Here is an 18114-nt window from a genome sequence, read left to right as displayed (position 1 = left end):
ACAACTGAACTCTACCAGGGCGTCTGTCAATATTTGTTTTGATGTGGTAAGACATTGTACTGTTTCCTCTAAATTGCATCAGGATTATGAATAACACAGGATGTGCTGCTGACTATCAGGCCCACATCCTTGATTGCAATCATCCTACCTGCAATGTCACATAAAACTTGGCATCATGTTATATGGCAAACTCTCCAATTCTCAAACATGAATAGGAATAGGAATAAGGAATATGGTTGTGCTCTGCCTCTATCTGTATCTTTATCTGGCTGTTATACAGTTCAAGAGCATATTAATTGCTCCAGCTGGTGAATTGATCTTTTACATCCCACCTTACACATTCAGTTTTACAAAAGCTGTTTGCTAATTTTTTTACCTTTGGTTATAACTTGCAAATACATAAGATGTTATTCTGCATGTTCTCGATTGTAGTGGCAGCTCCTCCAAGTGCAAACAGCACCACTCCCAGAGGACAGCTGCTTAATGAGTAAAATGTATATTGCAGTCCGACAGCATGTATCTGTGTTGAATCTGGTCGGACAGTGCTGACGCTAAATTACCTGAAGACAGTTCTGATTAGTGGCGGGAACATTCATGATTTTGTAATACATGTTGAAATAATACTGTTTAACATTCAAACTTACATTAAAACAGACTGAACTGACACTTAATACTGAACAACAAAAAGAAGAGTATAAATACATGAATTTGCTGCAGTATTTTTCTACATTCAGTTTTTAAGTAGTAATTTTATTTAAAATGTATGCAGGCTTTGTAGTGTTTCTAACATTTACTACTACATTTACTACAGTCAATTGTAATGTAAAATAAAATGTACTCAAGAATTGAGAATGAAAATGAGAATTTTAGTTATAAGAAAGTTAGGATTTTATTCACAGGAAGAGATCTGTGTGTTGGAGAGGGAATCTTGTGATGTAGAATGAAAGAGATTCTTGTTAAATTTAGGTTTCATGTCTCCACCAACCAACATAATTATTTATTTTTTTTGCACTTTACTGGACTTTCCGTAACTCCCTCAAACTAGCATTTGGCAGGCTCTGCAAAACAGTGATGAAACAAAATACCCATTGGTTTGTTTTTTATAACCTTTACTTTCAAGTAAAAAAGTAGATGCAACTGAAACACGTTTCATGTCTTCCAACTCCAGCTACATTTAATCGTGCCAAGGCTCAGCCAGAACAAGCTTTTGTGTTTGCTTTGTGCCAGAGCCAAGTTTTCTGTTTGCATGAAAGTATGTAAAGGCAACATTGACTGTGCGGTTAATGACACACAAAACCAAACAGACAAAGCACGTCTTCTTTGACTTGACTTGACGACATCTTGTTTTGCCCAATCAACCATCTAAAGAGATTCTGTTTACTGTAAATGTTCACTATTAGAAGATGTAACCATTGGATATTCAACCTTTTTGTTTCAAACATTCCTTAACAAGTAATTGATTATTGGCCAATTATTAATCAGGATCTGTGAGGTATAAGTGATTAAATGTATCTGTACCACTTCCTTGTAAATAATGTTTTTTATTGAAAGTTAATATATCATTTAGTTGTACTTTATAGATGACATATTTATATTTCATTAATAAGAACAGCTTTTGGGCTGCAAGATTGTGACACTTTTGTCCTTTTAGCTCTTTAATTCATTGAGGAGACCTCTCCAATGGACTGTTGGACTGCCTATACTGTACCTCTGGAAAAGACCTGGAGGACATCTGGATCAAAATCCATTCATAAAAACAGCTTATTAACATGTCCAGCTGCAGACTTGATTGTAGAGCACATGATTTATTAATATTTACAACTGCAGTCACTACTGCTAATACCTCATTAGAAATCGGGAAAAACCAAGGATTGATGTAATACGAACATTTATAACTGCAAACCTTGTTTTACATTTTACTGTATTGACTCTATATTTGTACAATTTTAAGTTTTGCATACATATCAACAGCTAGCCAAATTCTATGTATAAGATAATAAATTATACCACTATAAGTTTGCAGCTAATAAAAAGATGTTGGGCCAGATGTCCCGCAGCCCTTTCCATATAATGAATGAAAGAGCTCGAAGTGTCAGAGTGTCATGCTGTAGGATGATTTCCACGAACTGCTAACCCAGATGTTTTTCCTATTAATGCTTTAATAGTGGCTAAGGCTAAAACTTTAAGTCGCTGTGGGGCTGCATAGACGTGACGTGATGTATAGTAGAAATATCGTTCAATTTTCTCTATTATTGTTTATGATGCAAAGTTTATTTTCACCATTGTAGTCCACAAAACATACACAGGATTCCGTCAAGCAGTGTCCATAAACATCCCAACGACATGATATTTTAATCTATAAGTGCAGCATACCTGGCGTGACGTAAAACTATATGCCCTCTCCATCTAGCAACACCTGTCCCTCAATGAAAGGGTCCTACCTGTATTGTCTGCCCCAAAATATTGACACCCATTGGCCCAACTGGAATCCCACATACAGACAAACAGAAACGGTTCCTAAAGCCTTGGTGAATGATTTGTCAAATATTAATAAAACCATTTATTACAGCTCACAAACCCCTTGGTGCCTTATCAGAAAGGGGAACAGAATTATCATATAAATCACTCTGACATGTAATAGAGTAGAAGTGTAAAATAACAGAAAATGGAAACATAATACTCAAGAAAAGTACATGTAGGCTACCTAAAAATGGCACTCAAGTACAGTATTTGTTAATGTATTGTGTGACTTTGAACCAGTGCTGATGAGTCACTAAAACTTTACAATCACTACAGTGAGGTTATAGTGAACTTTATGAGCACTAAACTCAGACAGCACACAGCTCTGAATTAGGGCTAATGAAAAAAGGTACATGTAGCCTACAGTACATGCTTCCTCCAGCCACACCTCAATAGCCTCGGTACCCTGTCATTCCCCCTGCGCCCTGCAGGAGGCAGCAGTAATATTTTAAACCCTGAGGTGGTCGACCACAAAAGGAAGTACGTACAGCTTTGACGCATGCGCAGCTAGTGACTCAAGTCAAATGGAGGCTGTTTGAAACGTCTTGTGCTGTGAAAAAACAAACACGACTATTTTGGTTTAAGTATTTACCAGCTAGTTACGTTTGCAGAGGGCGGTCGCTATGGGTGAGTTGACAAGACGTTTATGAATATGACAGCTAGACAATTACCTACCGATAACAGCGACATTTGCATCTGCTAGCTAAATTGTTGAATTGAAAGTAATTGGAAGCCAAAATAAATGCTAAAGTGACCAAGCACAGACCTACAGACCTCCAGGACTGTACTTCAGTGACATGTTGAGGTAGCAACGTATTTTACTTGATTATTTCTGTTAATATGCTACTTTATACTAGTCCACTACATTTAAAAAAGAAAACATTGTGTCCCTTACCCCGCTACATTTATTTGACAGCTTTAGTAACTAGTTGCTTCGCAGATTTAGATTATAAATGCATAAGATTACTTTTGGTACTGGTAACTGGTACTTTCCTAAGTTCATTTAGATGTTACAACGTTGGTACTTTAAATGCAGACAGAGAAACGGAGTATTTCTACACTTTTGCATCAGTACTTTTACTTGAGTAACAGATTTGAGTAATTCTTCCACCAGTGAATAAATAGGGTGGACAGAATATAAAGACTTTTCAGTACCTAAGATTTACAATTCAACAGCAGTAGCATAAGTATAAACTCCAAAATGATAATGAAGTTGAATCAACATTGCAATTAAAACTGCTGCAATTAAACTTTAGAATTAAAGATTTAATGAAAGAAATACTTATTGCAAGGATATTCTATTAAGTGGCATTAGTTTTAGATGTGTTTAGGTGTAAATAATAAACTTAAACTGGCAACTAAGTATAAATCCTGACATTCAGAGAATAATTTAAACCTCTTCTCAATATCTGTCAGGCATCTCAATATCTTGAGATATCTTGAGATATTAGTCACCTTAGTAGAAACAAAATCTGTATTTGCTGATGAATCTCTGTCACATGGTGGTTTAATCTTATTCTCCAACTCTAATTCATATCACTGTTTTTTTTCCCTACCAGACTGCAGTGTTGATGGTGCAGAGGAGGTGGAGAACGATAGCTTGACATCTCGCACTGGAATAGAGTCCCCTGTAATGGACCGTAACCCATCGCCACCCCCAGAAACGGCTGATGGAGAGGAGGACGAAGATTTGGATGCCATTGGAGACACTGTGTACAGCAAGCACTGGCTTTTCAGCACCCTGACTCGTCTCATCCATGTAGGCAGGCTGTTATTGTTATTGTCAAATATGAAGCAGTAATTCATGGGCTCAGTGGAAAAAAGCAAGTAATCTTAATCTGAATTTGTCTGGAAAAGATGCTGGAGTATGCTCATTCCAAACAGGGACAACATTGTTGTTGCCAGTGTCACTACCTGATCCATGACGACACAATTTGTGCTGCATTTATTTTCTAGAACTATTTCACCACAGGCTTTTCTGATCAGCCAATTTAGAGACTACAGATCAAATCATTTGCAATGTAAAATCTTTAAATCACAGTTGATATTCAACTGATGGACCCATCCCCACTGTGTCACACATTGTCCCTCTGTGCCGTCTCTCTGATGCACACAGCCCTTTATAGATAAGGTGTCTTAATGTTTGTAAAATGGTCGTGTCTTGTAGATGGTCACAGAGCATGCAGAGAAGGACTCTGAAGGTCAAATGCAGCTCCCTGATGATGATGAGGAAGATCTGTGTAGAGTCTGGGATATGGCAATGGATAAGGTAGAGTTCTTTATCTTTGTCCCATAGGCTTCACATTCTTTGGTTACAAATTATTTTCTTCATCAGGGTAATTTAGCCACGAGTGATGAAATATGTTGCTTTATAAAACATTACCAGTGAATTAAAATGATACACTTAGTTGGCAGTTTATTAGGTACACCTAGCTAAAAGTGATGCATTCTAATAGACAGTCCTACAACAAATCCTCCCTTCATGAAGGTTATAATATTCTGCTTTTTATTGAAACTCTTTTAGAGAAGTTGATTTAATATCATGATAATTTGGGAGAATGTAGTTTGCCATACTGTTGACCTGTATATACTGACGGGTGTGTCTGTTATTTATCTTACCCTCATGAGTCTAAATGGAGTGAATAGGAAATCATGGAAAGGTTCATATATTTAGTAATGATCTTTTTTTTAACCAACTATTTTTTCAGGATGTGGCTGGTTTCCTGCAGGAATTCAAAGCTACAGATATCCTCCTGGGGGTGATAGCCAAATCTCATTGTCCACGTCTCACTGTGAGTGAAGTCCTTTTCTTTATATGCATTCTGTGTCAAAATATAACCCTTTTTCCAAAGACAGGTCATAGATTTTTCTTGTGCTTCTATAGGAAATTTGTGTGGGAATCCTTGGAAACATTGCTTGTTTTCCTGACACTTGTCTGACTCTCAGCCAAAATCAAGATTTAGGGTGAGTGGAAGTCATCATCTGTAATTGTCCTACTGCAATTCATTCAACTTATTGCAACTCCCCGTGTGTCCACAGCGCTGTGCTGTTGCTTCTTCTCGGAGATACAGATCCTCCAACGCTTCTGGAAACAAGCAGGTGATATTTGCATTTTCTGTAGACATGTGAGACAGAGAGACTGCGAGAGAAGTATTAACCTTTTCTGATGTTTGCAGATTGCTGCTGACCTGTGTCTCTCAGAAAGATGTTAGTTCCCTGTGGCTTCAGCGAATACGACAGCAGACGTCTGTGCGTTCCCGCCTCTGTTTCATCATGTGCAGTTCTACCAACAGTACTTTGTTTTCACTCATTCCTTTCTATATAAAGAGCTTATGAAATTTTACTTGTGGATAAAAAAGAATATTTTGTTGACATACCAAGATGAATTACATTAACTCAAAATCCCTGTAAGCTGTTTATCTTAACTATTTGTAACCTTTTGTCTGCTTTCTAAAATGGTTATTATCAGTAAATACTGTGTGTGTTTTCCCAGCTGACCTGCTTGAGAAGGTTGGAGAGCTGGTTGACAAACTGTTTGATCTTGACGAAGAGCTGATGAAGAGTTGGATCACAGCTCAGCCAAGAGAGGAGGAGGAGGATGATGGTGAAAGCTGTCTGGACGTGGCCTCATGCCTTCTTGAGGCAGCCAAGCAGCTTAGGTGGGAATCTGAAATTTTAATTCAGGAGAATGTTAGTTGTTATTTCATGCTCATGTTTATTTTCAGAGGGAATAAAAAAGTCTTACAAGTATAAAAAAAAAAAAAAAAAAAAAAAAAAATGAACCAGTTAAATGAGTTTATGTGTATAAACTGCAGGGAATTTGTGAATACGACAGCCAGTCACATCACTTGATATCAAATTTGATATAGAAGTTATAGAATTCAAGGCACCAACTATGCAAGTACAGATTAATTCTGTCTATGATTTTGAACACACTTCTGGTACTGCCTCCTCTCTTTTTTGTATATATATTAATGCAATGCACCAGTAGTTTGCTTTTTATTTTTCCCTCATAAAACAGATACATTATTCATTATTTGTGTGATACAGCAGAGTTTATACTAAATACATGATGTTGATGATGTAGTTGAGCATTCAATAATAATAAATTGTTTTCACAGACAAGAGAGTCCGAATGGCTTGGAGGTTTACCTTCATGCCCTCCAACTCCTCACCACCATAGATGAGGGCATTCAGGTTTTTGGTAAGACTGATCATCATACTGAGTTCAGCTGCTGGCTTTCCATCTCAGAACTGAAACGTGTTCACTGGAGTTGTTGACTCAATCAGTGAACTCTTAACAGATAAGACATTGTTTTATTGTTTCTTCTAGCGGCCCCTGATGGACCCGGCAAAGCAATATGGGACTTTGTTTGTGGGGTGGTATGTGAGGACCTTTGCCAGCCAAATGATCCTCCAGTTGTCCTGCAAGAGCAGAAGAGCATTTTGGTTCAGGCGTTTTCTGTGCTTCAGGCTCTTCATAGTTGCCAGGAGCAATGGCCCAGCAAAAGTGACACAAGTAAGTTTTCTAACCTCTAAATTTGATGAAAAATGTATGATTGGAAGTATGACAATAAGGTAAATGAAATCAATGAATAAGTGAATGTCAGATGAGATTGGACGATAATTTGTAAAAGTATCATGGTCACCTATCCGTAAGGATAAGGAGAAAATATGGGTAAGAGGATCAATGACTGAATTAACAATTTCTTTTATCGAGTTAGTTCTGAGTCCATCGGGTCCCTCTGCTGAATCCTTTAACTTCATAATGATACTTGATAATAATGATAAGTATTTCTTTAGCAGTGGCTTAAATCAGCTCACCAGTATCATTAAAATTCTTGTGATCTCTTGTGGAGTATTTAGATTTGCTGTGCTTATTGACCCTGGTCTGAATCAACTGGAATACGGGAAGATGATCAGAAGTATCAGTCAACAATAATCCTGCAGTAATATTGTAATCTAGATAATTAATTAATATGTTGTCAATGAGCGTAGCAGATGAGCTTGTTATTATAGTGTGTATGAATCCCGGGATAAAAATAAGTTGAAGAAAGTGTGTTAAGAAAATCAACAGTAGATGACAATTCATCTTTGTGGAGGTTGATATTGAAATTGCCAAGTAACACACACATCTTCTCTTCCTTACATATAATTTCCAGGGTACAGTAAAGGGCATCTGTGAAAGTGCTGATGACAGAATCAGGTGGTCTATAGGTACATTCAGTTATAATACTTTTGACATCAAAAAGGTAAACAACAGGGAGTTTTGATGAACAATGACTCCACATCAGACTTATCTAAATTAAGACTAAGTGGTTTTGTAAATAAATTGAGACTCCATCTCTTATTCTGCTCTCCCTGCAAGAATGAACAGAAATGAATTGTGACATCGGATAAAGACATGCTATATCCTCATTGAGCCGAGTTTCTGCTAGAGCAATCACTGAAAAAATATGCTTTACAGTGGATAAGTACTGAGTTAGGTGGTCATAGTTTTTAGGAAAACTACAGATATTCAAGTGAAAAGTTGAAAACGTATATACTTTTTTTCTGAGCAGCTCCACTGATATTTCTAAATGTGCCACGTGAATGTTGTTGTTTCCAAGTTGTTTCCTTGTTTGAAGTGGTTACTGGCCAACAAAAACATCCAAATCCCCCAAAACTGTAGGGATTGTTTTGTCTGTGCAGTTCACACACAGCTGCTGCTTTTCACTGGAAACTGCATTCAAACTAGTGCATTTTCCTCACAGTGGGAAGAGAGACTGTTCAAAACAGTCACAGTTTGACCCTCTTTTCTATGTGGACATTGAACAAAACACCAGTGAACACTAGTATATCCTATAGTGTTTTAGTTTTATATTAAAAAAAGAATACAATACAAATTTAATAAGAATACCTGCTCAGACTTACAGTAGGTTTTTGACAGTAAAAAGGTGCAGTGTTTCCTCCTTTTCAATGTGCTTACTTTTAATAAATAATTGAATCTGTTATTCTGCAAATATCTTCTGTCTGTTGTTTTCAGGTCCCTCCCTTATAGCGACCATTTTGCGGGTGCTCCAGAACCACAGTGAGTGCAAAGATGATGGTACCAACAAAGAAAGCACAAAAGATGAACTGCTCCAGACCCTGGCAGAGATCACAGCTGAGTTTCTAGCTGACATCTTCAATCAGATCACCAAGGTAATGCCACCAAAGGAACACCCTGCTCACTTCCCTGTTGGATCATATTATTTACTCAGATTCTTAAATACAGCTGTTTAAGGATAAAATGCAACAATATGAACCAGAACTTTCTGTTCTAAGGTCACTGAAGTGTCCATCGTGTTTTTCCTTCTTCATAGGACACTGTGGCAGATTTGGTGAATAAAGGTTTTCTGACAGAGAAGACATGTCTCATAGCTGCTGGCAGTTTACTGCCCAACTTTAAGACTTCGGTAAGTATTTTGTCCAAACAGTTTAAGTAGATTAAAAACATGCATTGCAATACAATGAAAGATATATAATTTTAATGTCAGCATGAGGGGTGAGGCTTTACCTCTTTTCCTTTCACATACTGTAATCCCTTACACAGGTTGTCAACCAAGGTACAATACAATCAAGCTCCACTTGTAACAGTTTGTTGTGGAATATTAAAGTGATAATTTGGGTTATTTTTCATGGGGTTATGTGAGATACTTAGATACATAATTAGTGTATTTCCTGTAGTACATTTGGATCAGTGCACTGTCAGTTTGGACAGGGGGTCAGCAGAAAAAAACCTGTTTAGCCACCTAAAGAACACCCACTGTCTAACTACAGTATTCCCAAGCACATACACTCAACTCTTTTTGACTTAAACAGCTGATCAGTGGCGTAATACAGCAGGTTTGCTTGTGTGGAGTAATATGGTGGTTCAACGGTTGAAAAAAAACGAGTGGGCTGTTTGACAGCAAGATAAAGCAGTGAAAATATTCAAAATAAAGTGTACACTTAAACCGATGTTGGCTTTTTTTCGGTGGACATTTTTGAAGTGGCTAAAATATGTTTTATCTGCTGACCCCATTCACCTCACTTCAAATAACCTGAACTATTGCTTTAATATCCTTTCTGCTTTTCATTAGATCAAAGTCCATTGTAAAATGTTTGGTAATTTCAATGCTGGCCAATCTTAAACTCCTTATCTAATAACCAATTATACTTTGTATTATTTTTTTTTGTTTCTGCTAAAAGGAATAATAGAGAATTTATTTAGCTCTAGAAAACAATTTAGCTCCTTCAAGTAGTTCTAAGTGGAATAACGCTGGGTTTCTCCACTGTTAGTGAAACAAAATAAGCAGTTTTAAAATATCATTGTAGACTCTGGTATCTTGTGATGGATAACTGTCTTTATTGCTGCTTTTGATGTTGAATTTTCTTCAAATTTCTTGTCCACATATTTTCTCTGGAGTAGCTTAATGGTCACGTGTGCAAACCATTGCCTGTAATGCCATTGTTCACATAAAGGATTATTTTTAGAGCTTGTGTCAGTTTAGGGCATGTGATGGACTGCTACTATACACCACCAGCTCCTGTGGAAAATAAACATCATGTTTCCACCCCACCCTTCCTCCTCCTGTGCAGTTTCAGCACCTGCAGCTCATGTTGGCAGAGACTGATCCCCAGCTGGCAGACGTGGTGAGGAAACAGTTTCCTGACTGAGACACAGATCAGTGTTCAGCACTCATCCTGACTCTCACCACTGCTTTTTATAGTGGACTTTATTTCCTCTCCAAAGATCCTGCTACAAGTCAGAATATTTGCATTTCCACCGGAAAGACTCGGATGTCACACCAAGTTACGCTTATGTTTTAAGTTTTTACTTGTTTTTAGAATACTATTTTTGTATTAATTAAATAATGTCTTTTTATTGAAAACAATATGTGCTTGTAATTTTTACTCAAACATTTTTATCATTGCTGGATGCACAGGCCTCAGTCAAACAGCAGAACAGTCTATAGAGAGGTGCTTCACTTTTTCAACCTAAAGAATCAACAGAAAACCATAACAATAATATTAATAATAATAATAATGATATTAATGGCTTTCATCGGACTACCTTTGCACATATCACTGTAAAATTACAGAGCATTTATATGAAGGCAGTCAATTGACATCCAAATTCATTAACCTGTGAGCATGTTCTCTTTTTTATTTTATTTATTTATTCTTTATTATTTCAAAATGTAAATAAGACACTGGTACAATGAAGATCTAACTGTAGTGTTGTACATGTTACAGTTCAATGAAGTATACACTACCTTTGATAATTACATTATTTTGGGCTCTACTACATGAAGGCAAATGTCTGTCAGTCATGTTTCCAGAAAATTTGACATACAAGCCTTCACTGCAGCATTTAGCCAAAACTTAACAAAATGTTTCCATATTTATTTCTTAAACATTAAATACCTTTATCACAAAGTATACATTGTTTTAATTAATCAGTTGTTTTTTTTAATACAATGAAAATATACATTTCTGTATCAAATTAAATTGCATTGAATGTGTACTGAGTCACCTTTCCAAGCATATGAGTAATGGTGCTAATGCTGATGACAACATCAAGTGTTTACCAGAGGGTGACAGTCACTCGCTAAGGACAATAAAATTAGATGAAAGGCTTGAGCCAGGCAACAATGAACTCATTTGGTTTCCAAATGCACCATTTCACCCACTCATGGAGAAGAGCAGGACAGCCTGCGCATTTTCCAGCAAGCTTACGAAGGCTCTGAATATAGCAGCTTTTTAATTAAAGCTTGGATTGATATGTAGAACACTCTTTCTAATGGAAATCCTGAAATGGTCAGAGTGTATGCGAGACAGAGATCACCACCTATGGGAAAAAAAAAACTGTCTTTTTAATCCTGCTATCTTGAAACACGTTCTGAACCTTGACTAGACTCGTGATGCACATAGGTGGCCGGTGCCTTGATCTGCGAGTCATGTTGTGTTTGTGTTGTAAATGGCAAGAATGATGTAGATGTAATCATGCTTGGCCTTTCAAGATTGCTTGTGGCCAGTGACTTGCACTTTGCTGGCTGCTCTGTCTTCAGGCTTCGCTCCCGGGCAAGTCATGTCATAGAGATCAGAGTGAAGCCCAGATGTTTCCTGCTGCCCTGCCAAACTTCATTGTCAGTCTGCCAGGCTTCACAGCAGCTTGATATGATCTGACTCCATGAACCTAACGCAGCAGGCCGTTGCTCGTGTGGCCGGTGCTTTATACACATCAGTGACGCCAAGGCATGTCAGGCCTGTCTGATGCTGATGCTGGATGTCATTTATTTCTTTTTCTGTTTACCTCTGCCCACAAAACTAACTTGCTGGTTTTTTTTTTTTTAAATGACCTGACATTTACCCTCACAGTGAAATACGTTCTATTTTGGTCTCTCATTTGTGTGAAAATTCATGTGTTCAAAGTCCTTATGTAACCCAGAAAGAATATAACACTACCTTTCACATGTGTGGGCTGTCAGTGTTTGGGCTAATAAACAGCTTTTCTACAACAACAAATAGTCTTTAATCTGTGACCAAATGGGATGAACAAGTATTTTCTGTGGATACGTCAGTGAAAGGGATTAGGAGACTCATGATTGAAGGCATTCTTCATTCGACATGAACTGAGCATATTTTCTAAGAATAATTTTTGTGTCAGGCCAAGACTGATCTCTCTTGGATGACAAAAATAACAATGTGGTCAGGGCTGGACCATCTGAATTAAGCCCTCCTGAGTGTGTAAAATGGCCCTGACACTGGAGTAGTACCTGTTGCTGGGTGAGCAGGAGGGATAATGAAGGGATGAAGAATGCTTGTGTGTGCAGCATCACGTTCCCTCTCCTTTGATTCCAAGGCCTGGCCTATTCACAACCACCTGGTCAAGGCGTGTTAATAAAGACACATGATGCTGTTGGGTGCAATCAAAGCCCCCTTCAGCTCATTTCCTGAGTTCCCTGGGCTTTCTATCTCTTGTCAACAGAATCACAATGAAACTTTCCCCTTCGTGATCCCCGAATATCAAAGACATTGACGTTTCCTCCTCGCAAAGGAGATTGGTGATGTGATGTGGTGATGTTGATGTTTGCATTTGCCTTAACTGTCGGTTCTGCTGCTTCAACTAGCTTATCTGTTAGGGTATTGTAATTATGCTATACCGCGTGTGACCACTGTCAATAATATTTCTCTCACAATGTCATCAACACAAGTGAATTCATACAGAGGATAAAAGGTATATTCCCAACAATAATCTTACACCAGGCATGCTCAGTGTCAGTTTCAAAATTAGGCTGAACATCCTCAAATCAATTAAAAAATTTGGATTGAAAAATATAAATTTTTGTCTATACACCAACAATGAAAAAGGAAAGCAATTTTTTTAAACAAAGCAAGGCAGCTTTATTTATATGGTACATCTCAAACACAAACATTTCAACATGCCTTATATGCAAAGAGTCTTAAGTGAAATAGAATTGAAAAAAAGTTTAGGTATACGTTGTAAATTTTCCCAAATGCAACAAGGGAAATAAAAGTACAGAAGAGAAGTCAGTCAATCAAAAACAAAGGAGAACAGCAGAGTATTCAATTTGGTTTTGACAGTGTCTGGAGTTGGGGTGCGTTTGAAATCATCAGGAAGTTGTTTTAAGCTGTGCGCAGTATAGTAGCTTAAAGCAGCTTCATTCTGATTTGAGGTTTTTAACTGTTTCTTAGATCTAAAAAACCCTACTGGGTTTATATTCTTCAAGGCGATCATGAATGTATTTTGGTCTCAGACTGTTGAGTGATTCATAAACTAGCAGCAGCATTTTAAAATCTATTCTACAGCTAACTGGAAGCACGAGTGAAGATAGAAGAACAGGACTATTTTGTGCTCAGTTCCTCTGGTTTGTGTTTTGACAGCTGTGTTCTGAATGAGCTGACATGCTCTAACAGTCTTTTATGGAAGACCAGACAAAAGACTGATGGAAAAGTCTATCTTGCTGGTGATCAAGGCATGAATGACTTCAACTAAAACTAAACTTTGCCTGTGCTTTAGTTATTGCTTTGACGTGTCACCAAGATGTTTATCGGGATAATTTGTGTTTTTGTCTTTATAACTGTGGAATCGAGCCGAGCAGTAACTTTCATTCTTTCCGCCTTTTTGCCAAATACCATTATTTCCATCTTGTGTTTATTTAATTCAAGGGAATTTAATTGCATCCAGCTATTTACCTTGTGTAAACATTGGTAGAGTGAGTCTAAGGGGCCATATTCATAGTCATCATAAAAAAGTTAAGTGTGTCTGTGTAGCTGTGATAATGAACATTATTATCATGTATGATTTGACCTATAAAAGGAGCATGTACAGGCTGTGAATAACAACAACATCCCTAATTATTGTTTTTACATATCCTATTGCCTCTTTTCACTTACTGTCAGATCTTTTTGCATAATGTTGAATTGAGATGTTTGCTAAGAAAGGTGCTATATAAATAAAGTTATTATCATTATTATTAACAGTGGCTCAAGAATTGAGCCCTGGGGAACTCCATATGTCTCCGCTCGTGATCTGCTCAGATTTCTGATCACCAATGGCAGCAACAGCTCCCGACTTCTGTCTGAATTCATTAGTTTTTGCATAAGTGTGAGTAAGCTGAATGAATGTGGTAAAATTTTTAAATGTGAATGTATCCATGTTTCATTTTAGCCAAACATCAACCTATGATATATCCTATATATTATACATACAATTATACTAAATATATTAGTAAATAAATTTGGTTTTCAAGAACTGTTGTGGCTTTTGTAAATTGTCTTTTAATTATTAGTATCTGAGAAATCATGTGGTATTTGGAGATAGAATTTACTTTAATAACCCACCTAAAGCATTATACGCAAATGTCTAAAAACATTTCCAAATTAATCTAGTGTCAAATCCAATGAAATCAGTGTTTAAACCTTTTTTAATCATTATCATTCTCTTTTTTTTTTTTTTTTTGCATAATGTAAAACGTTTCTATTTTGAATGTGGCAGGTGTTTATGGTCGCAGCTCTATCCTGTCCTGTCCTTGTGTACACTGACGCCTGTCACCAAGTGGCATATGTTGCTGTTTGTTCTGCAATGAAAGAATTGGAGCTAATTAAAGAGACGTAGTCCTGCCACAGGAAGTGTACGTAAGCAGACCATTCACAGTTCTGATTAGTTAGTTGTTCAAACAAGGCTCAGGATCAGGTGAAAGACTGGAATTCAGTGTTGATGAAGTGCTCTTAGAAGACCTTGAATTTTCTGGAAATTTAAATAACACTGGTCAGAAGTGGAAAAGCTGCCTGAACATCCTACAGAAGTAGAACCACTGAAACTCTGCTGATTTTTTCTTAAGTAGATATAAAATCTATAAAAAGAATTGAGTAAAACACACACATGTACATAAGATCTTTCAATGCAAAATATAAGTGTTCACAATGAATATACTGATTAAGTCTGTTAATCAAAATAAAAAGACCTACTACAGTATACTGATGTTTCTTTTTAGTTTTTTAGCAAACAAATGCAGCTGGGCAGATGTTATCTAAATTACTATCACGGATTAAATTGAGCATTAAGGTTACACTATGTTAACTGTAGTGTTCGCATAGATTTGATGCTGAAAAACTCTAAAATCTGTACTCTGCAATAGATGAGAATATGATGTATTTAAGTAATAAACTGAAGTCACTTTTTATATATTCATATAGTTTCATGTTATACAGTTCAAATCATTTTCATTTTAGTCTCATGCCAAACATTTGCCCATCCCAAATGGGCATCCATTGCAGCATTATCTGTTTGTCTATTTGCTTAGATGCAAATATTTAGCAGAAGAGGAAGGAAGGAAAGCTACAAGCCAAAAATTAAGGCTTTTTTTCTCATTTTCCTGATTTTCTCCAAGTAACTGACTAAAGGTTTGCGCAGGTGAACAGCCAACTCAGTCTTTGTGCGTCATCTTTATTTACAAAATCATTTTCTAGCTTTATATTACTAAACAAAGTATTCCCTTTGTTTGTTAACATTATTTTCTGTTTTTATAGTTAGTATTAAAACTGACCACTGTGGTGTGTTTCTTGTGATTTCTCCATGTGTTCAGATGTGCAACTATTACCTTTATTAAATACAGGTAAAATTACTGAGTTGAAAATATTTGAACACATGTTCAATCACAGTAACAGGTGTGAATGTAATTAGTTATTTTAGTCCTGACAGATGGCATCTGCTCAGGTGTTTCTGATTAAGACACTGATCTCTATCAAAGACACTGACGTCTGACCACCCTGTGGAGAATGCAGTAGGGATGCACATTGTTGTTGTGGTATTTTAGTGTAATTTATCTTCCATGTGCCCAGTGAGCTGTAGTGCAGGTTTAACACATTCTAATGCTCATGTTGGGCAGCTTCTTAGTGCCATGGGTGAGATTAGCTGGGGAGATCTCTTGCAGCTTGATGCTCAGACACTGTGAGTAAATCCCTCTGATTGAAGTGAACAGAACTGGGACAGAGTGGCTATGGTGCAGCTTTGACACACTCGGACACATCTGCAACATAACATCTCCTCTTCACAAACCACAGTGATCAAGAAATAAGATCTGTACAACAATGTTGTTTATTCCTGACAGATTTCATGTGAGCATTAAAGACAGTTTGGTCACCTGGTTTAGCCTGACAGCCCATCAACAGCCTTTCGATGGGTGGTTTCCTCAAAAGTAGGTCATGTTTCAGTATAGAGATGCGTAAATGTATCGAGTGCTCCAGTATAGAGCATGAAGTGCCTCAAGTGGAGCTGCAAATGGTCAATATTGGTGAATTGAGTATTTTAGTTCAGCTATAACTAAGGAAAAATTATTTCATGGTACACATGCATTTTGATGAATATACAGAAATATTTAAAGAATATTTCCACTTTGTGCCTTTTCAACATGTTGTCTAATTTGTGTTTTGACTAAGTACATTTGGCACAGTTTGTATAATTAATGTGGAAGAATATCTCTGTTGTAGATGGACTATCGAGGTTGAGAATGACTTAAATTTTCCACCTGGAAAATGTTTATTAATGACTTGTTGCGTCATATTATCTCATCCTTGAAGCTCATTATCCAGAGACCACTATCCACAGCTGGGTCACCAGGAGAGTGAACCACAATAAGCCATCATATTCATGCTGCACTCTCTGACCCCTGTCAAAGTCCTCCTTGGCTTAAAGCATCTCAAGGCATCTGTGTCAATTACCCTCTGAGTGGCAGAGATACTATGAGCCACTTTATTTATTATAGTCAGTACTAACTGTTTAAACTCACAGTTAATAATAAATAAAAAGATAAGTTGGTATAAAGATAATATTAGAGTATGTGTATTCATGATCACTGCTGAAAAACCACCAGATGGATAAAAACAATGCATGATTTGTAAACTGGATGCAGCATGAGATCTAATGAACCTCTGAATACGACATTAAATGAAGGAGATCTGATCCAGGACCTGTCAAGACATGGGGAGATTAAAGACATGGATGCAGCAACTGCAGCATGAAAGTGATGCTGTGAAAATGTATTTATAAGTAGATTTGGATGTGCTTGATCCTGCTCTGCAGGAGGCTACATCAGTGTTTTGGCTTCATGAAAGGAACAGTTCATTACTGAATCCTGAACAAAGACATGGTCATACCATTCAGTAGGCTTTGTCCTTTTCCTGCTTTTTCTTTCCTCTTAATAAAGAAGCAAGCCTCAATACCTATTCTAGGGAAAAAAAATTCAACCTTTTTCTGTGTATTAGTCATAGAGTTAACATGTCTATAAGGTCCACAATGCTCTTTGTTTTGCTTGAGGCAGCTGCAGCCTGGTTAACTACTTGTGACGTTCACTGATGTGTGCTGGTGTAAATGGACGGCTGCAGAACTACAAGGACAGTTTGTTTCTTTTCCTGTCAGAGAAATGTGTTTTGAATAGTCAAGTTCCCTCTATACAGGCTGAGGACAATATGGAATAGCTACTTTATGTTTTATAAAATGTCAGAATCAGAGCACATTGGTTTTATAAACCAAATGGAGAAAATGTATAGTAGAGAATCAGAGGTTTAGGCTGAATCCGATGCTGTCCAGCTGGCAGGTTGCTCCAGCTGCCCACCAGAACCAATCAAATCCATTATACAACAGTCAGTTTCAGTGTGTTGGTCGCTGTTCTCAATGTTGCCAGAGACAGAAATGATGTGTGACAGCAGACAGTGTACAACTTTCTTCAGAGATAATGCAGCTAATGCCAGATCACATCAGGTCTTATCTATCAGAACACTAACCTTATTCAAATATCTTTTATAAAAAGTATTTCCCCAATAGTTAACAATTCTACAGTTTTAGACCATTTAAAATTTCTTTGTTAAAATACTATCTATACTTGCCTGTTTTCAGTTCAGTTTTAAGCATTATATTATTTCAGTGGTTTTTTGCATCTTTTTATTTGTTGAGCATTTTCTCCTCAGCTCTGTTACAATAGGAACTATATAAATAAAATTGTATTATTATTATTTAAAAAAAAAATTTGTCTACAAAATATCAGAAAAGTAACTAATAAGCACAAT

General features: G+C 36.9%; 1 protein-coding gene across 1 annotated transcript; it reads left to right on the top strand.

The window, feature by feature from the left end:
* Positions 1-3012: 3012 nt before the first annotated feature.
* Positions 3013-11997, top strand: saal1 (serum amyloid A-like 1). The gene is made up of 13 exons (XM_056388291.1): positions 3013-3147; positions 4080-4279; positions 4688-4789; positions 5229-5312; positions 5405-5484; positions 5560-5619; positions 5697-5812; positions 6014-6179; positions 6642-6724; positions 6854-7039; positions 8546-8703; positions 8865-8957; positions 10123-11997. Exons 1-13 carry the CDS (start codon positions 3144-3146, stop codon positions 10198-10200), a joined length of 1410 nt encoding a protein of 469 aa, XP_056244266.1. The 5' UTR covers positions 3013-3143; the 3' UTR covers positions 10201-11997.
* Positions 11998-18114: the final 6117 nt, after the last annotated feature.

This window comes from Seriola aureovittata, chromosome 10 (genome assembly GCF_021018895.1).
Source record: "Seriola aureovittata isolate HTS-2021-v1 ecotype China chromosome 10, ASM2101889v1, whole genome shotgun sequence".
NCBI classification, from domain to species: domain Eukaryota; kingdom Metazoa; phylum Chordata; class Actinopteri; order Carangiformes; family Carangidae; genus Seriola; species Seriola aureovittata.
This window is presented reverse-complemented; position numbering and strand designations above follow the sequence as displayed.

Coding starts and splice junctions, on each gene's coding strand:
- saal1 (XM_056388291.1), top strand. Junction 5,813..6,013: donor CATGTGCAGTTCTACCAACA/GTACTTTGTTTT, acceptor GTGTTTTCCCAG/CTGACCTGCTTGAGAAGGTT. Junction 8,704..8,864: donor TCTTCAATCAGATCACCAAG/GTAATGCCACCA, acceptor CCTTCTTCATAG/GACACTGTGGCAGATTTGGT.